The 20,038-nt window shown below is 36.2% G+C and overlaps 3 protein-coding genes across 3 annotated transcripts; 2 read left to right on the top strand and 1 right to left on the bottom strand.

The window, feature by feature from the left end:
- Positions 1–1,488: 1,488 nt before the first annotated feature.
- Positions 1,489–9,806, bottom strand: LOC136779933 (nose resistant to fluoxetine protein 6-like). Its single transcript, XM_066737891.1, has 13 exons — positions 9,198–9,806; positions 5,968–6,179; positions 5,540–5,724; positions 4,384–4,592; positions 4,099–4,293; positions 3,930–4,023; positions 3,576–3,870; positions 3,435–3,514; positions 3,277–3,372; positions 3,074–3,203; positions 2,520–2,694; positions 2,310–2,452; positions 1,489–1,829 (listed from the first exon to the last, which is right to left on the bottom strand). Exons 1-13 carry the CDS (start codon positions 9,523–9,525, stop codon positions 1,692–1,694), a joined length of 2,280 nt encoding a protein of 759 aa, XP_066593988.1. The 5' UTR covers positions 9,526–9,806; the 3' UTR covers positions 1,489–1,691.
- A 505-nt stretch (positions 9,807–10,311) lies between these two features.
- LOC136779910 (uncharacterized) lies at positions 10,312–12,914 on the top strand. The gene is made up of 4 exons (XM_066737853.1): positions 10,312–10,472; positions 10,855–11,033; positions 11,532–11,811; positions 11,906–12,914. The coding sequence occupies exons 2-4, from the start codon at positions 10,864–10,866 to the stop codon at positions 12,152–12,154; spliced, it is 699 nt and encodes a 232-aa protein (XP_066593950.1). The 5' UTR covers positions 10,312–10,472; positions 10,855–10,863; the 3' UTR covers positions 12,155–12,914.
- A 3,067-nt stretch (positions 12,915–15,981) lies between these two features.
- Positions 15,982–18,397, top strand: LOC136780120 (uncharacterized; the record flags this gene model as incomplete). Its single annotated transcript, XM_066738236.1, has 3 exons — positions 15,982–16,055; positions 17,834–18,053; positions 18,185–18,397. Coding segments are annotated over 3 exons (507 nt in total), but the record flags the coding sequence as incomplete, so codon positions are not given.
- Positions 18,398–20,038: the final 1,641 nt, after the last annotated feature.

Here is a 20,038-nt window from a genome sequence, read left to right as displayed (position 1 = left end):
GCCATAAAAAAGTCCAACTGGAAAATTGGTAACGTCCAATTTTCCGGAAAACTGCTGGAAAAATCGAGGAAGATCAATTGGAAAATCCAGGAAAATGTGGAAAACTCGTTTTAAATATTGAAACGATGATTGAAATGAGAAAATAACCGAGTGAGTATAATAGAAAGAAAAACATGGAGTGTTTTTACTTTCCAGTCGAATCCTGATGACTTCCTGCGATGATCATTCGATTTACGAGAATCAGAAACTGCTTGGTCACGATGAGAAATATTTCAAGGCATCGGAATATTATATAAATCCGTTCGAAAAAGTTCTATTCTAACCCAAATAAATCATCGTTACCATTAATTTCTCTCGCTTAGATTTCTCTTCCGATTATAAATTTCGTACTACTCATCGTCACTTCCGGTTTTCGCGTAGCTTCGATTCGATACCTTATTTTTTATGACCTTGAAGATGGTGCTATTAAAAGAATTATCGATACCAAGTAGCACATTGTATTTTCACGATTTCCAACTCGAGTGTCTCCGAGTTTTGTCTTTTCTCCTGGAAAGATCGCACGATGAAGCTGTCGGCGTAAAGCATTTTAACGATCGGCACTTCGTTAGGAAAATTTCGTTTTACCGTCAAATTAAATGTATATATCTGCTTGAGCGACTGGCCAATCACGGACTCTGCCGATGATTTAAGCGAACAAAAGGTTGGAGACTTTTATAATTGTATGAAATTTAGTGGTGAAACTTCTAGGATTCCTCGTTCACGAGTTTGTTCATGCGAGACCCTTCGAAAGTTTTGTAACTCCAATTTTCCATTGATTATTTTGTTATTTTTACCAAATTAAACCCGAGTTTCTAATAATAATAACAATAATAAGCAATTAGTGGTAACTAATTGTTAAAAATATTCTGAGAAAGACGCAAATAAATTTCTAGCGATTAATTTGTTAGAAAAGAAAAAAATGTTCGAGTCAAATCTCTGTTACGAATCTTTTTGATAAATGGGGCGATCCTGTTTTGGTAAACGTGACGAGTTTTATGATCGAGTGGCGGTTACGTTCCGTTTTGCATAATTTGCAAAGAGAATTCGTACGTGTTGAAGACGAAAAATAAAGACACAGGAACAAAAAATAATAAAGACGCAGAAGTACGCGTGGCTTGTGCAAACCTGTGCGGATTGTGCAAGTGGCAACCGCGAAAATTATAAGGATAGAATGGACAAAGATTCAGGAATAACGTTCGAACTTGCGCGGTTTCTTCGTTATGCAAGAAATATTCTCCAGTGTGGATTATGTGTGTAAGATTTTTCGTTTTTTCCACTCTTTTTGTTACTCTGTATATGTATATATATATATATATATATATTTGCCTAGACCTGCTTTTTCGCTTCAATCCGGACCTAAGGATCTTGAAAAACTATTTCCCAATCGATCTAAATACAAAGGAGCTATATATATATATATATATATGTATTTTTAATAATTTTAAAAAATAATATAAATACACGTTTATTTATACAAGATTGACATTAGTATTGAACAAATGTTGTCTTTGGAAAAAAACTTGTACAGTATCTCGATTATAAATTAGATTGTATACTAGAATAAGAGTTAAGGGTAAAAACTTAAGATTAGTTGAGCTAGCATAGAGTGGAGGTTAATCCTGTATATGAGATATGTTTGATTTTTTCATTCATCAGTTTTTGTTCGTACTCTTCCATCTTCTGAGAGGATGAGCTATCCTCAGCAGGGAGACTACGGGAGCCTCGAAGAGGAGGCTGAAGAATAGAGAGGAAACGTATGTGGCACCCACAGTTCCCATGAACATAAAAGTCTGAAAAAGAGAACGATGAAATTTAATATTTCCTTTTCTTCGCTACGTGATGACTGCGGGTCGTGACTTTCGATTATTAACTTTCACCAGCCTCACATTGCTGTTCGAGACGATTATCTGCCGTTATTTGTCCAGGGAATGCTCGGTCGGTAACCATTTTTCTACAGAATGCCCAGTCGATAAGTCTGTTTTACCGACGAAACAATAACTCCGTCGGTAAAAACGTATTTTAACTACGAAATTTGGTGGCAAAGTTTATGACGCGAGGGAATTACGACCCAGAATCTTGTCTAAAAACCAGCAACTTTCAGATCGAGGAATGCTTAATTTTTCTTTAGACCATTCACTAGCATTTTTTGCTGTTCCAGGAAAATCATGATAGTTATCGACCGAGTCCCCGACCGGTAAAACAGGAATTTATCGACGGAGCTTAGCAGCTTTTTGGTAGATAAAAAAGTTTTAAAGAGATAAGAACGATACCAGAAATCCTTCGGATAAGTGAAAACTTGATTCGGAGCGCAACATCATGGCACGTTGAAGTGCTGGATGGAGCAAATAGGCACAGTACGTAAGTCTTGATAGCGGATAGAGGTATTTCCAGGACAAGATTTGATTTACAATTCCTAGAAAAAAGGATCGAATTAATTTTGTGATTTTCCAAATGTATATTAAGTTTCTTTATATACCAACCTCCGTGACCTGTCGCACAAGCGACCACGATCCAAGCAACCCCAACAGACCACCCGGAATGGGAAAGTGCTGCGTGAGTGGATGCTAAAACTGGACTAAAATTGCTACCGTAAATTCCATAGACTATGCTCAGCATCAGAGTTGCTGAAATCATCCAGCCTCCCCACATAACTAGCTAAAAATATTGATAAATTTAATATAAACTTTTAAACCTACTGGAGAAATTTATTTACTGACTAACAGAGTGTGACTATATTAGATATTGCAACATTACTAATTATCACTGAACACGCATAGAAACGAATTTGAGCTATTCGTGACTGTAATTTTGTAATGCATAATATCTCGTGAAAGCCCAGTGGTTTAGTTTGACATTCCTTTTAATTATTATTAAATTGTTTAAATTTTCACACGCGAGCTTTTAACAATAATTTCGCTAATCTATAATTTGTCCTGATAATTCCCTGCTTGCAACATACGATTGGGAAAAATGATTTTTAATTGTTTAACGAATAATTAAGAATACTTCAGTGTTTCTTTTCAATCTCAGTCACCTTGTTCATTTTAACTTTTCGGTTGACCTTGGCCAGATACCAACCAATGGCCATTCCTATCAGATAAGGCCCAATCCTCGTCCAAGGTTTATCGTAAAGACTCTCGTATTGTGCAAATGGATCCTCGATTCTAAGAAGTATTAACGAGTCAGGGATAATTTTTTTAAATTGTTCATACAAAATTCTGGAAGTTAAATTTTTACTTAGGCACATATTCGGAGTGATAAGAGATAATTCCAGTTGTTATCCAGGATGAGACCAACAAAATGGTTCCAATGGCCACTCCAATAGGGAAAATGCTAAAAATTTGTTTGTATCAAGACTAATCATCCAAATTGTACAATTAATTACAAAAACTTACTTGACTCCGATTATCAAAATAATAATTCCAATAGTGTAGAATTGTGTGTCGTTAGCCAAATACCAGCTCCACACCATGCACTAAAAAATAATAAAAAAATTTAACTTAAAAGTCTCTCGTATTTTTTTTCTTCTTTCTTACCCTATCGTCCATATCGAAGTACGTGTTGATGTATAACGCGTGTCTCCACCAGTATTTCTCGCAAGTTTGGTAATCTTGAGCAGGAAACTCCAGCATGGCGTGATCGTGGTACCATTTCATGGAGATTTGAATGAGTCCTATGGTTAACAAATATGGGGGGGTCAACCGGAAGTACCGGTACCACATCATCGCGAGGAACGTGCAGAATTGGCCAAATGGACCTTTTGTTATTTTCTTCTTCTTTATACGCTCTTTCGATATCGTACGAACGTACAAAAATGCTACCAGACAACCACTGAAAATTAAACAAAAATTTATATAAGAAACATTTTTTTTCTCATATAATTAAAATACCTTATAGTGAAAAACGTATCCACAGCATAATTAGCATTCGAGATGCTCTGGTAAAAGAAATCTTGCTCGGCTTGTTGACGAAATCTTTGGTTATCTGATTGGAAAAAGTGTATTTTTTATGTTACTCTTATAAACTTTTAAAATAAAATGGAAAAAATTTTTATTTTACCAGCAAATTCGTTGAGTTGCAGACAGCAATGTACCAAAATGATCCAAATCATGGAAAAGAGACGCAATCCATGTATGGGAGCCAAAGTATCCTCACCTACGTCCAGACTTATCAATTTCGACGTATTCAGCAACAAACTGAACGACAATAGAGCCTCTGACAGTGGTTTGGGATTCTCCGTGGTATTAACTAAATCTTTAAAAGAAAAAGAAAATTAAAATTTAAATTTGAGCATAATTAAATATTATATTTAATAAAAAATGTTGATGGATTAATAAATTATACCTAGGGTACCATTATGAGTCTTCACTGACCACAATTTGGCAAGTGTAATTTCCTCCCTGAAATTACCATGAGGTTCCATGATTTTCATCTCGCTGATGACGTCATTGGTGTTCCTCTCGATCTCCTCCTCCCTCAAGACTCGGTATCGCAGGGCAAGGTCGTAAAGCGTACCAAAAATCACCAATACAATTACCACCGCGAAGACAGCCCTAAAATTCGAAATTTCTTTTTTTTATCATACCATCAGTAGTGCTCAACCTGAAATATTTTTTTAGGAACCAGACGAATTATCCCAGTGATTCTCAATGTTGACCTAGTTATATTCTATATAGAACCAGTTGCTCCACGCTTGACCAATCTCGTTACGTTTCACTGATAAAATTAGAAGAGAGCCTAATATTCCTGTACGAATTATGCGATATTTGGTTTCTGAAATGACTAAACCCCGGATCGTTTTTACCTTCATTTTCTAAGTCAACTCGTTGATTAAAATAAATTAAAATTTGCCACAGTGTCGAGAGTCGATGCCTGAGAAAAATTTGTATGATTTTTGGAATATTTCTTTTTTACGTACATAATGACGTGGAAAATCAAAAATACAGATTGGTCACCTTCATTTTCTAAGTCGGCGAGTCGATTAACATAAATTAAAAATCATTACAGCATCAAGAGTAGCTACCTATGAATGATGAATTTTTTATTTTCTTACGTGCAAAATGATGTAGAAAATCGAAAATTCCGGATTTGTTACCTTTATTTTCTAAGTCGACGCGTCAATTAAAATAAATGAAATATCATAGAATCGAGAGTAGATGCCTGAGAAAATTTGATACGATTTTTGTAATCTTTTTTGTTACGTACACAACGACATAAAAAATTGGAAACTTCAAACGGGTTGTCTTTATTTTCTAAGTCGACGTGCCGATTAAAATAAATTACAAATCATTACAGCATCGAGAGTAGAAAACTGAAAAAATTTAGTACGATTTTTTCATTTTTTTTCACGTACATATTGACGTAGAAAATCGAATATTTCGGATTAGTTACCTTTGTTCGCTGGGACAACGTATTTATTAAAAAAATTCATAATCACCACATAAGCGATAGCAAATACCTGCGAATATTTAGTACGATTTTTCTAATTTTGTTTACATACACAATGACGTAGAAGATCGGATCGTTCAGGAGGGAATAACCCTCGTTGAGGTTCCTGATGTACTGAATTGAGAAATTTCTAGGAATATCAGCTGCTATCACGGTATCCACTGTGACCAGAAGATTTTCTACGTCCTTCACGCTGCATCTTGCCGGAAGGCAAAGTCCCAGTGTGATCTCGTGCGTCTACGAATGAAGGAGAAAATCGGTGATCGAACTGATCCAAACATTTCGCATTGCGTAATTACGTTCTTATACGAATCTATTGAATATTCTTGCGCAATTATAATTTGCTGCTGATCGAAACTCAACTGCTGCAATGATCTCTGATTAAAATTAACATTTGAATATTGATAAAAATTATATGATATTAATTGATTATTTTTAATCAATATATATATATATATATATATATATATATATAATTACCTCGTTCAATCCTGGCTTTAAAACTGTAAGATTCAATTTAACCGCATTGACACTGACGCGAAAAGGTGGAACGTCGCTGGGTCTATGTTCGATTTTCGATTTTTCCCATTGAACGAAATTTTTATCCAAGTCTCTGCACAAGTCAGGTGCTCCTGGCCAGTACTTGTTGCCCCAGAAGAGTCCCCATCCGTGTTTTCCGTTCGAATCCACCACTAAAAAAAAAAATATATATATATATAGTCCAGCACTCGAATAATATCGACGCCCGCAATTTTGTTTAAAAAAAGATTTGTCCATGATTTTCCACGAGGACTGTTCGACTCTTCCGTAGACCAATAATCTCGGCGGAATTACGTCATAGATTCGCCAACGGGTCGCCATTCGAGTCTATCCCGTCTGGACAAACCACTTTCTCGCTTTCTACAGGAAACAACAAGCGGGGGTCTCGTTTCTCCTAACCAATTCGCTCAAACGACCAACGAATCTGCTCCAGTTCAGTGAAATTGACTCGTTTCAAGTAACACGGTCCCCTAATTTACCTTCTCTTTCCTCCCACTTTATAAGTTAAATGCCTAAAAAATCAATTCCAATAACAGTCCAATCGCCAGCTTTCTTATTAAAACTGGATTTTTCCACTCAAATCGATTAAGATTCGAGCCGGGACTTATTCTAACCTACAATTCCACGCTCTTTATCGTAAAAACGGACGAGCGCGTAATCTAACCTATAATTTCGCTTTTTCCCGCCAAAAACCGACGCTAACCTCAAAATGTGAATCGATGGTGCTGGAGATTGACGCCTGGGGCTAATTTTGTTGCTGTTGGAGGGACGTTAGGAGGTTAGGAAGCAGTTCTTTGGCGGGAAAGATTAAATTGTGATTTATCGGAGACTCGTGATCGGAATTGGGGAGGGGGAAGAGTGTTGGAAAGCAGACGGATGGTAATTCTTAACGGGACAGGCGGATTAGGTAGCTCGCGAGCGAGCTGTCCGTGCTTTCTCCGTGTAATTAATTGGCTTAGAAGCACTCATGCTTATTATCTAAGAACGGAGTGAAGTAAACCACGAAGAAAGTTCTCTCATTTATGCAATCCTCGACTATTACGTTCATATTCGTAATATCGGCTATTGCGATCACCGATATATCCATATCACGGAATTTTATGCATAACACGAAATTATTTTACTTTTACCGTTTAACGCCATTTTTTTCAAACTTCCTCTCCTTATCAATGTGGACTAACTAATTTTTCGTAAATCATTTATTGAATTAGAATCAATTAAATTTGATAATTTTTTTTTGTAATCGAATTATGCAGAACAATGTAATCCTCGACTATTACATTCATATACGTAAAATGGGTTATTGCGATCACCGATATATCTATGTCACAGAATATTACGCATAACACGAAATTATTGTACTTTTACAATTAACGTCATTTTTTGAAAAATTCCTCTTCTTATCAGTGGACTGATAAAATTTCTGTAAACCTATGTCGAATTAGAATCAATTAAATCTGATGATTTCTTTTTTGTAATCGGATTATAAAGACGGTTCGTAGTTTTCCACTTATTCAATCACGACCAACTCGAATATAAAATTCAAGCCAGCCGCGCCCAGAATCACTCTGCGTCCATTTTCAGCCATTCCCAGGTGGAAAGCTAATTTTCCAAACTATCTTATATCATTTATACGAGCCCATCGCATAACACCGCAAGCATTCTCATTTATTGTAATTATTATTACGCACATATAAATGCTTGCATCACCAACCTGCGTGAATTTTGTTGTCCTATCCCAACTAATGCACCGGATTATGCAATTTTTCCAAGCCTCAACATTTTTGCATCAATAATCACCCACGGTATGGACGTACTTATGCAATTCGTGTGTCAACGTGAACTTTTCGCTTTTGAGAAGATTTACGACAAACGAGCGATAAATATTTTACGAGATTTTCAAAATTTATCGCCTTTTAACAATAAACAGTCAGTCAACGCTGAAACTACTTAGTCGGTTTATGGATATTTTACAGCTATTCTCCTTTTATTGCCTTCTTTTAATTCTCGTTAAAATTTAAATATAATTGTTCCTCTTTTTACGCGCTTTGTTTTCGTCGAATTCGAGTCGAGGAACTTTGCAAGTTTTACAAAATCTGATTAAATAATATCTCTATCGCGATAACAATTTTAACGACTCTATTTATATACACCCGCTATTTTTCTCATTCATTTTCAAACTCGTTTTTCGCGAATTAATTTCTTCACCGTTCAACTTCGATTGAAATTTAGTTCACTCAAGTTTCTTCGCTCATAAACGGTGGAACTTTGAAGTAACTTCCTAGCCAGATTACGAAATCCCTCTCCATCCCTTATTAAGAATTACGTGCGTGAGAGAGTCGAGTGGAAATGGCACGTAGTGCTCAGACACGCTCTAGGGGGAGGGGGAGGGGGGGGATGCCATCGCGCATTTCTGCAAAGAAAGAAATAAGCAACGCAAGATCAACTCGTATAAAGAAAGTAATGCTTACATATCGGCGTTGAACCGGTCTCTCGTCAAGCATTTACTACTTTCCGCGCTCGATCGCACTTCCTCCTTTCGTGAGAGAGATGTAACAATGGCATTTTACCACTTAAAATCAACCATTTGCATTCCTCTTATACCCCTAATGCAAAACAAACACTCTCCACCCAACCCCGATTCTTATTACGTAATTTTATTTTTATTCATCATTTTTCCCACATTCCTTGCATTTTTTTATTCGATAGTAATATTTAATTCAATCGACCTCAAGAAAATTGTATATTATCTGTTGCATATATATAGTGGTGGTTGTGTTGTTAATATTATTTACGAATTATTGTTTCGTGGGGTTTCGATTAAAAAATTTTTTAATTCAGGTTTTATTCGTAATGAAATATTTTTAATAACTATTTTGGCACTGAATTGTTTACTACACGTAGGATGACTATTTTGTTTTCAAGTATGCTTGTTCATGAACTTCAAGATTAATGTAACTTCGCTCGATGCGTGAAATTACATCGTAGCGAAGTGCACTTCCCCTCTGAAGTTTGCTGTTTTAAGTTTTAAGTGGGTTTGACAATCTTCGTTAGTAGGTTTTGGAATATTAATATTGTTTGCTGGTTTTGATAAAAGTTTATTCGTGTATTATAAATTTGATGCAGAATTCAAAAGCTTTTTAAAAAATAATCGAATTTGTTCGACTCACTTTTTAGGGACCAAATTTTGGCCGATCTTAGTCCTTGCAGATGCTCCGAGATGTCCTTGACACACCTTATCGAGAGTCCTTGGTCCTCGAATTTTTTTGGATCCCAAAAACTCGACACGGTTCCCGGATTCCAAATCTCTAACAATTTATCCAGATTGACCGGTTCATCCTGGGATTTCGCACTTCCGGTCTCGTTCGTATAAACCGTTGATCCTGCGGGACGGTCCCCCGCAGGAATGTATAATTTTTGCACAAATTCACTTTCTACATCAGCCTGGATCAAGCTCGGTCCGTACAGTGCCAGTAAAAATATACAAATTTTCGACATTTTTATCTCAACTATCTTCCCCTTTGTCAAAACATATTTCGAACAGCAGCCAAATTTACATTCAGCCAAATCCAAAATAATTTTATGCAGTTATAAACTTGAAAATTTGAACATTGAATCTTTTCTGATGAATAAAACGTGGAAAAGTGATTTTAGTAATTTTTAACTGTATAAAATATTTATAGATATATATATATGTTTGTATTTTTATGAAAGGAAAGTAGAAAATGGTGTTCGTGCAATAAGTTGTAAGTTTAAATTGTTCAGAGGCGTGAGTCGATAGGGATACTGTAACCACCCGATCAAGTGCATGTTCAGATATATTCTAACCACCTTCTCCCACCTTCTAACACTCGTGCCTGCCTTTGTGCACTATCTCTCCTCCTCTTGCATTGTGCGGTACGTGTATCATGCACGTTAAAAGCGTCAACAAGTTTTCATATTTTTTTCCACTCGTTTCGAATCATCCAACTTCCATCAACAATTACGTAATTTTTATTTCTTGCATTCCACTCATTAAACGCTCCTACCATCGACCTTAACAGGATGTAGAAACGTTGGTGAAAAATTTCAGCGCCATCGTCTTTTTGGATCTCGATACGACCTAACCTCAAAATTTTGAAAAACGCGTTACTTCGATAATTCACCGCGTTTTATTGATTTTTTAAGGGCGGGAGTGGAGGGACTTCCGGTTCTTTCGGGGCGGAAGTCGGTAAGGAAGGAAAATCGATGGTTAGCGCGGCGTTGCCAGATCTTCACCGGAAGGAGGCGGCTGGTCCGAGCAGTATGTGTACTGCATCGAGGGGGCTCGTACGGATGTACGCAAAGTTTCTCCGTGACGTTTCTGATCTATCGGGGTGAGAAAGTAGTCGCTGCTAAAGTCGAGGACGAGCAATTACCAGGATTTTCCTACACGTGGGTCATGATTCCTCCCAGCACCGGAAGAAGTACGTAGACCAAAAATCATCATTTTCCTAGCATGAAACGCGATAGCTCTCCTGCCTACCTTTGCTATTATATAACGATTTTGAAATGTGCACTTAAGGCTGTGTCGTTAGAAACGATCCTGAAACACTGTTTTTCAAAAATTTTACTCCTGCGATAAGGCAGATCCAAAATTTCCCCAAAGACATTTTTTTCTGCGTTATCCTCAAAACTTTTTCGATATTAGCATTCTATAAAAGTTTAATGATGATTATCAATAACTTTGCTCGGTCGGTAAAACAGATTTGTGCTTTTTTACATATATATTTTAATCTTTTATCTGCGTGGATGTTTTGAGAAAAGGGAGTGTATTTTGAGTATTATAATCATTTTTCCTCATTTCAGGTCGCCAGTATGAGTTTTTGGCCGCGAAGAAGATTCCGGATAACGCCAATACGTGCGTTGGCCGCGTTCGTTTTCATGGCCATTCTATTCTGGTATAGTCTCAGTCGACAAGAGATACCTAGGCAGCCATGCAGTGTACCGGAAGAGTTTACTGAGAAACTGCACGATCTTGCTTACAGGTCGATAAAATTTCGTCGATAACTTACCGACTGTCGTTAATCCTTAAGTCTGTTCGCTTTCAGTCGAAAATCACTGCACCTTTGCGCTCTCCGCACTTTTTACGATATCAAATTATAAAACTGATAAAGACAGAAGTACGAAAATTTGAAAATTTTAGCTAAAAAACGAACAAACCTACTGTTACCATCAGTCGGTAATACCTTCGAAACAAAGTTATCAAAAAAATTTACCTTGCGAGCGCACAATGGAAAAATTGGATCAAAGAATGATTAAATAATCGAGCGAACGATTTTCCAACAATTGGAAAGCGTCGATTATAGCCAATTACGTAATCCGACCTTTCGGACTTTTTCCACTGCATTGCGATAATCGCAATACTCGAAAAGGTTGCGAACGTAATTAAAAGAATGGACTTTCACGAATTTCTCTTTTGTTTCGTGGGTTCGCGGCAAATTTCACCGAGGTCGACTAACGAGAGTTCTTTTTATCGCAATTAGGGCACACTTGGTATTGGCCAAACTGGGTATAGTTCACTTTCTATGCCTGGGAGGATTGTGGGGTCAGGTGAGGATAGGACGAGCGCTACCATGGGCACGTAAGGTCGAGCTGTGCCTGGTGGACACCTTGAGGGACGACGTTCTCATTACGAAAGCCTTTCGAGAAGTCGGACTGAGCGCCACTTACCTTCACGCAGCTGGGGTTTACCGGATCCAGGAGAACGAGGTCGAAGAGAATGCACCCAAGGTCGAGGTCGTTGTATTCGAGGAGGATGCAGTGGTAATAAAAATGAAAAAGAATTGGAAACAAATATTTTAATTTGCAAAAATGTTTCTTTACACAGAAATTGTATTATCCCCTAAAAATATTTCAGACCCAAATGGTGAGGAGGGTTGGATGGACCAGAAGAGTTTTGCCTCCGGATTGCGAGTTCTCGCCAAGTCTGCAATGCTTCCCGCCACAATTAGCGATCCCTCCGTTACCCAACAAGCAGTTCGGAGGACGATTGATGCCGGTACCACGCGAGGGCATTGAACTCCAGAAGTACCACTATCCCAACGACTGGTGGCTCGAGATCAAACCCACCGACTGCACAGAAATGGAGAACGCCAATGCACGATAGCTGGAAGCACCCACCACGTTCAATTCGACGTAGGCGATCGATGATAACGTTGGGTCTATATTTTTCAAAATTATTATACGAATCTTCAACTGTCGACTCGCGATGGACAAACGTGCCTGTAATTATAACAGTCGGTTAAATTCCAAATAATAATTAGAGAAATATTATTGAATTATGATAATGTAAAAATGTATTCAAACCCCTTTAATTTTTTTCGTCTTCTACAGCAGCATGCATTGTCACGAAATTCCATGAGAAATCATTTTACATTTTTTCTAACGTGGAATAATAGTCAATGTTTCATGATTCGTTTCACTGTTGTAATTACTGGCTCTCGAAAATAGTTCAGAATTTCGTTTCTTCTCTATATAGCCAAGTGCAAATATTGTATCACACTCTGCAAGCTACCATCGTGCAAAATGCTATTTGAATTCTTCCATTTGAGCAGGATAGAAAAGGTTCTAGTCATTATATAGTATATTTACATATCAATTCTTTTGCAACTGCTGAAGGATTTTCAGTATTAACTTTTCCTAGGCTAAGCTTTTGCTATCTTTTTTAACAACCTGGCTTCGAGCTGCTTTCTTACTTTGCTAAGAATCTTTTTGTAATAGATTTTTACTGGATCGTTCGTTATTTATATATATATATATACGTTAAAATTATACGTATATTTATATCCAGATTAACATCACGATTGTATCTCTAATTTGTTTCTCAAAAAATCCACAAAGTTGAATAAAAGAACGTATGAAAGTAACTGTTTGTCTTCGTTGATTCCTTCCACAGGTTGATCGAGGAGTAGGGCGAATCTCCCCTGTAGTTTCTTACAGGAATCAATAAAATTGCGATTATCTGGAAGGTTAAGACATCCCATCAATCACGGATGTTGAATCTGACAAGCTTTTACCATTTCTCTCCGCCTCGTAAATCCGACTGACTCCATTTTTATGCCCCGACCTTTGACCTCCCTGTAGGTCCTTTCGGTTCTCCACTCTCCACTGTTTTCCATAATTATTGAATTTTCCACTTTCCCTCTTAATTTTCCACTGAAAATTATTGTTTTTCCTGCACGATGCGAGATCCTTCGTTGGAACTTATTAAAAACTCTGGTAAAACGCGTACGATGTCTGAAATTTCATCGTAGACCAAACGAGTGGCTAGGAGTTAATGATAGGTTAGGTTAGTTCTTGGGACCAGCTGTTATTATAAACACCGTGGCTGGTCAAGACGGTGATAATGGAATGGCTTATTACACACATGGTGTGACGAATTTATGATGCGCCTGACACTCGAGGTGCTTTTCCTTTCTACGGGTGTGACACAGGAACCTGAAGAAGAAAGCGGAAGAAAGCTGACGAGTGGACTACTTGAATATTATAAAACGGTTTTGAGTAATCCCACATGAGTAGAGGGGGGAAAAAACACACGGTTGGCCTAAGGAACGATCTCGAAGAAAGTTGTGATTTTTCGAGAATCACTTTTTCTTTATTAATCATTAGAGAGGTGATCGAAAAGGAAAGTATTTTCGTTCATCGAAACCACTCTGGATCCACGAATGGGATTGGTCGATTCTATCGATCCTATATATTAGCTTTTATTAGTGTGTGACACCAATCCGAGCCGTTAATCACTCGACTCAACCGGATTTTCCTCCAATCCCAAAAACTATGCTTTTTTATATTAATGGAGTTGGGATGTTACAAAAATTCATCGTTTAGAAACTGCTTTGATGGATGAAGACAGAAAGTAAAGTGAATGTGTAATCATTTAAGCATTTTTCTCACAGAAAAATGAATTTTTTTTTATTTAATATAAATTATTTTTGTCACAGTTTTTGGTTCATGTTTACCTAGCAATTAGAATTCTTTAAAAAAAGTTTTGAGTTTTTTTTACGAAACTAAAATGTATTATTCCCTCTTGAACTCTTTAAGAATTTTGAAAACATTTTCTGATACGATGAAAATGAAAAGAAAACTCGTTTTTTGTTTTATAAAATGAAATTAAAGAATTTTTCTTGTTAATTTGATAAATAAATCATTAAAAACAAATAACATTTGTAGATTAAAAAAAATATTAATTTTGATATTCGATTTATTCTAATTAATGTTCAATTAAAATTCACAGTAGAAAAATCCGTAAACATTTATTAATTAAAAGGGAAGTGATTAAATATTTTTAACGAATGTGCGTTGCTCGTTTGCAAAGCTGGGAATTAATTACTCGCAGGTACAAGCGATGAGTCAAGGACGCTAGCGATTTTCAAGGGTGGGAATTCTGGGAATTCCAGCTGTAATTAGTGGGAATTTCGCGTCCTTTAATGAGTATAAGGATTGGGGCGTCAAATGGGAGAATCGAGGTTAACGATGGCGATTGGCATTCCGTCTGCCTCGAGTTTTTGCACTGGATGCGGTGCAAGGGGTGGAAAGCAGGATTCTGTGAAAATTGAGGTCGATGAGAGAAAAAATTGAACTTTTCAAAAGGTCACTGCTCGTTTTCCACAATCTCTCGAGAATTCATAAAATTTAACAATAACTTTCGGTTCCCCCACCATGATCCTTCCTCGATAATTAAACGCTCCGTTCAATTTTCGTGTATGTGATTTCTGCTCGGCTGCTCGTGCACTGTCGAAGTAGAAAAAGAAAAAAAGAACAGACGTCTGGTGTGACGAAAAAAGAAAATTTCTACTCGTGGACAGGAAGTAGGGGTCGTATAAAAGAAAGCATAGAGGATGATACCACTATAGTAATCTTTGCTTGGTCCACTCACACGGTACGGTCCTAAGCAAAAAGTTTCAGCCTCCTGAAAAGCCTCAGGTTGGCTGCTGATTTTTTGTTTTTAGTTGCTCAGTTCCTTCCGCACTCGTTAGTGATGATCAATCGTTGAAATAATGGATACTGCGGGAAAAAACCTGGCATCGTTTCACTAGCTCCATTAGTTTCTAGTGCTCTGCAACAATATGAGGGTGAGTTAATTATCTGGATAATTATCTACTGGTTTGTTAATTAGTAATAATTAAAGTTTAATGACTTTAAAAGTGGATTTATTCGATGTGGTATTTTTTTTGCTACTTTTGGTAGCTTTCCCAGTTCGAGTAGTTTCAAATGATCTAGTTATCTTTAGATTTTGTTTTTGGTAGTAATTTGTTTAAATCTAGCATATTTTTAATCGCTCCATTAGTTTATAGTGCTCTACAATAATATGATTGTGAGTTAATTATCTGGATAATTATATACCGGGTTATTAATTAATAATAATTAAAGTTCAATGACCTTAGAAATATTTATTCAATATTATATTTTTCTTGTTATTTTTGGTCATTTTTCCAGTTGGAGTAGCTTCAAATAATCTTGCAAGCTGGTTATCTCTAGATTTTCTTTCAGCAGTAAATTTTTTAAACAGACTTACCACACCAGTGAGGAGGAGCACGATCTATGACCTCACTTTTCTCTTCAAGGTGTGAATACTTCTCGGAATACGTGAAGAAACTTAACGGTTCTTCATGCAACTCGCGTGTTGCAAACCAGTAAAACCCAATAGTTCCACTTTAATTCACTTTTTTTATTTTTTAAAAAACTTTACGATTTTTCTTAATTGTTCAATAATTGACATTTAATTTACCACCAAAATTGATCATCTGTGCTAATTGTCGAAAGAAGCTGTCGAGATTCGACAATAATTAAAGGAAAATTTGCTTTGGTGAACGTTCGCAGATCTACTTAGTGGCACTGCTTTTGATCTTGCTGGAAATCAGTGAGTTCGGAGAAGCTTACAAGAGACCTTACAAATTTCATCGTCCGAAGCCCTGGCACCGTGCTCGATATCGTTCCTACGCCAGGCCACCGAAATATTACCGATCGAAGCCACCGAAGAGCTCCCGTATCGGTCCTCCACCTTACAGGTAATTAAAAATGCAACAAAATCAATAAACTTTACAAACTTTAGCAACAAATTTGAATTCCATTAAAAATTTATATACCAAAGAGGATACACCAAATTTCGTAGTTTTCCAATAATTCTGCGAGTTAATAATTATTTAAACGAGGTAATAAATAATTTAAATAAAAAAAAATAATTATAGTAAATTGGATGATTTAAGAAAAATATGTACAATATTATAGCAAAGCAAGAAAAATTAATTCCTGCTCGCAGGAATTCCAAGCTTAGTTTGCATAATGCAAAAGGTGATCAGTAACGAGGCCTTCTTCTTACATCAGAGCGGAAGTCCCAAGGGCGACCATTTAGCACGACTCGCAATTAATTTAATTGATTAATTGCTACGAAACTGGTTCCTTCGCTGCACCGAGATAAACACATACACACACACACACACACACAAGCAAGCACTAATAACGTAAAGTGGGTTTTATACGAAATCGATGGACAATTCGCACTGGAAATTGCATCTAGCGCAGTTGAATATTCGGTGGGGCCAGTGGATGTTAGCAGTGCCAAGTGAAACACGTACGAAGGCCAGTGGAGACCCACACACACTCGCGAATAGTCCTTGAGACCCTTCCACGTGTAGCTCCTTCGACCCACCACCTATCTTATCACTTAATTCTCGTCCAAATCCTTCGATCATACTCCCAGTCAGTCCTTGAGTCCCTTCCATGCCAACTTTCCTCAACTTACCTATTCCACCCATCTTATTGCTCCATTTTCGTTTAAGAATCCTTCGATTACCCTCCAAATTTTATCCAGTCGAATAATCACCTTATTATAATTTGATAATATTAATTTATATTTCCCAATTTTTTATCATTTTAATTATCTTCGTCTTGCTGTACTAAAATAGTTATTTTCTTTTATCGTGATATTTCATTCTTCATTAATTTCCTATATATGTTTTCTTCTTAATTTTTATCAGAAACTACTTTTCTTTTTTTCTCATATTTAATCTTCTTATCCTCGTTACAATTTTATATCCTTCACTTATCATAAGACCCTCCACCCTGCTCTTCTTCACTTCGCATAATTTTTCTCTTCGAGTTTCAACTCTGGTTATTTTTAATGCTACGTGAGGAATCGTGGTTGCATTTTTATTCCTGCTTCGCAATTTTCCAGCCAAGGAATTTTCCTGGAGAACTTTACCTTCGTGTCCGCCAATGCCCCAGTTTTGGTGTGCCGCGAGACTTTGGTAATTACTGGGTAATTACGCACCATCCCCTAGCTTCTTCCCTACAAAAGAGTAAAATAGAGAGAAACCTCCTTGGAATAGAAACTCTATTCCTGTGTGATTAGGAAAATTTTCACTTCTTAATGGAAAGACTCGTGGAAATTTTATTACCGAGCTATATTTGTACCCACGAAAAACAGGACATTGTAAAAAAAATGGCAAGTACATAGATTTCTTAAAATGAGAAATAATTATTACAGCAATTATTTTACAAAAATATACAAAGAATATTACGCAGCTATTCATATAAAACTTTATACTAAATAAAATAAATTATTTTGATTAAAAAAGTAGTAAAATCAAAATTTTAAGAAAATATTTTTAATCTTAGTAAAAAATAGTTATACATTAATAAAAAAATAGCTGAAATTAAATAGGAAGCAAGTGTTACAGATAACACGTAAAAAAACGTTACAAAATTTTTCAATATTATTAATGTTTTTTCTTTTAATTAATATTAAAAATACGTAAAAATAAAAAACGTTTTCATTAATATAAAGATACGCACCATTGTACGAAGAATATACATCGGACGACAAGCCATACACGATTGTAATACAGCTACCCAAGCAAAATGAAAAGTACAACAATCGTTTGTATCAAAGGAACTACGACAGAGATTCCGTCCAAGATTATAACAGGGACGAAGAGTACATCGAGGATGATGATGACGACGAGGCAAGAATATTCAGATTAGGCAGGAAAAATTTTCGTATCAAAGTAAATTTTTTTCTATTTTTTATCTAATAAATTATTAGCAGTTTCCAAACTCTTTATTTATAATTAATCAGTCTGATTAATTTTTCAGAATTGTTTATTATTAATTAATAAGTTTATTAATATACCCGTAGCTGGTGAAAGGATTGAGTCCAAAGCTCCACATTAAAATATCCAGACTGGATAACGAGCCTGATATAGAAATTGTGGATAAATCCAATATAACCACTACAATCGAGCCATTAACACCGGAAGTGGGGAGCCTACCTTCAGTGTCGAAGGTGGAGAGCGATGGGTGGGTGCCTTCTAACACCCCACCAGACGTTTCCAAACAAAAAAATCCATGACTACTGTACCATTCGTTATATTTATCTCATTTCATTTTATAAATTATAACTGTATATAATTATTAATTATGAAAAAGACTCTGTATTCTTATTATGACGTGATTCGTTTAATGCTTTAGTCTATTTAATGATAAAATTTTGTATCTATTAATAAATAAGTGTTTTTACTTTACCAACCTGTGTTTTGTGAATAAATTGTAACATAAAAATAAGATTTATTAAAAAATGATTAAAATTATTTTATACCTTACCTTTTCCTCTTTTAATTTAACAAAAAAAAAAAGTAAAATTCTTCGCTTGTAGTTTAATGCAGGTTATTAATAAAGAGTAATCAAAATAGAAGAAAAGTTAGAGGAGGAAAAGGAGATGTGTTGAAAAGAAGAGTCGAGTGTCGAAGAGAGGTAGTCTGAGCGAAGGTAAACGTATGTGCTTAGTAGTTTTGCCTTTTCTTCTCCTTACTTTCTCCCACTCAAGATCCTCCTTCCTACTCCTGGACTCAAGAGCCTCCCTCCCATTGTTTTTACTCCAGAACTCCACACTCATAAACCGGGATTTCACTTTGCTTCTTTCATTTTCTCATTTTATTTCTAACATAACAGTCAACGAACATATAATAATCATAAATAATTGTTGTGATATATAATATTCTTTGCTGTTTTTTTTCATCTCGTAACATGATTTACAACATCAATAATCACTCGCAAATTCACGCACTCTTTGGGACTTTTCGTTGGAAAATATATATATGTATAGAAATGTTCACACGGGAAATTTGAGAAAACATCAGGAAAACTGAAGAAAAAACTAATTCTTCAGGATGAAAATTGATGTCAAATGTCTGATATGTATCGAAGACGCCATATTTGAGATTGGCTTCGTAGCGCCATCTACAATTTTCCACAGCCTAAGGAGGAAACTCGATTAGTTTAGGAATACATCGTAAAGCTTTAAGAATCTGGACAGATTGACCGTTGCTTGTCAGTTTTTACTGCAGAATAATAACGAATGACGCGTGTTTACATCTTCTGCGCATGAGTGAATATTCCGAGCTGTATATTTGGAATTCTAGGAAAATCTGGTCGAGCATCTTTTTCGTGAATATCGATCGCTGAATTTCCAGGAAGTAGAAGGGTGTTTGTGTATCCTCTCTTTAAGTATAACGTGCCTTATTATTGGATTCGGAGAAATCGAAGGAAAACACTCGCTAATTGAAGTGGCTCCGACTCAACAAAGGCACTTGAAAAATTAATTAAAGCTCATTTAGCATTACTGTGTCAGCGGGATAATCAATATTTCACCGTGAAATCGATTTTTATCCCAACAAAAATCGCTTCATTTTTTAATCACGCATTCGTCATAAGCCACTTTTTTCTATCAATCTGCGAAACCGTGTCGTTTATTATTAGAATGGCTTTATTACACGCTGGCTCTAAACTTCTTTAACGAACGAAATAAATCTCGATGGCTTTTACTAGCAAGAAAACGCAGTTTTAATATCAAGCTATAAAGAATAGAAATATGATCCTTTTGACTTTCCAATTTTCTCTTATTTTCTGTACACATGTTTGGCCTGGCAATCCATTCGTGGCCTCATATTTTTGAACGACGCGAGCCAAAGTGGTTTTACGATCAATTTTACAT

Source organism: Prorops nasuta, unplaced genomic scaffold (assembly GCF_024137725.1).
Source record: "Prorops nasuta isolate Cenicafe-Biocafe unplaced genomic scaffold, Cenicafe_Pnas_1.2 PNAS00018, whole genome shotgun sequence".
NCBI classification, from domain to species: domain Eukaryota; kingdom Metazoa; phylum Arthropoda; class Insecta; order Hymenoptera; family Bethylidae; genus Prorops; species Prorops nasuta.
This window is presented reverse-complemented; position numbering and strand designations above follow the sequence as displayed.

What these genes read in the sequence shown, in the direction of transcription:
- LOC136779933 (XM_066737891.1), bottom strand. Translation starts at nt 9,525, where the DNA reads ATGTCGAAAATTTGTATATTTTTACTGGCACTGTACGGACCGAGCTTG. An exon ending in TAAAGCCAGGATTGAACGAG is followed by an intron (nt 5,725 to 5,967) that starts GTAATTATATAT and finishes CTTCATTCGTAG; the next exon opens with ACGCACGAGATCACACTGGG. An exon ending in ACTTCGATATGGACGATAGG is followed by an intron (nt 3,515 to 3,575) that starts GTAAGAAAGAAG and finishes ATTATTTTTTAG; the next exon opens with TGCATGGTGTGGAGCTGGTA.
- LOC136779910 (XM_066737853.1), top strand. Translation starts at nt 10,864, where the DNA reads ATGAGTTTTTGGCCGCGAAGAAGATTCCGGATAACGCCAATACGTGCG. An exon ending in CTGCACGATCTTGCTTACAG is followed by an intron (nt 11,034 to 11,531) that starts GTCGATAAAATT and finishes TATCGCAATTAG; the next exon opens with GGCACACTTGGTATTGGCCA. An exon ending in TATTCGAGGAGGATGCAGTG is followed by an intron (nt 11,812 to 11,905) that starts GTAATAAAAATG and finishes AAAATATTTCAG; the next exon opens with ACCCAAATGGTGAGGAGGGT.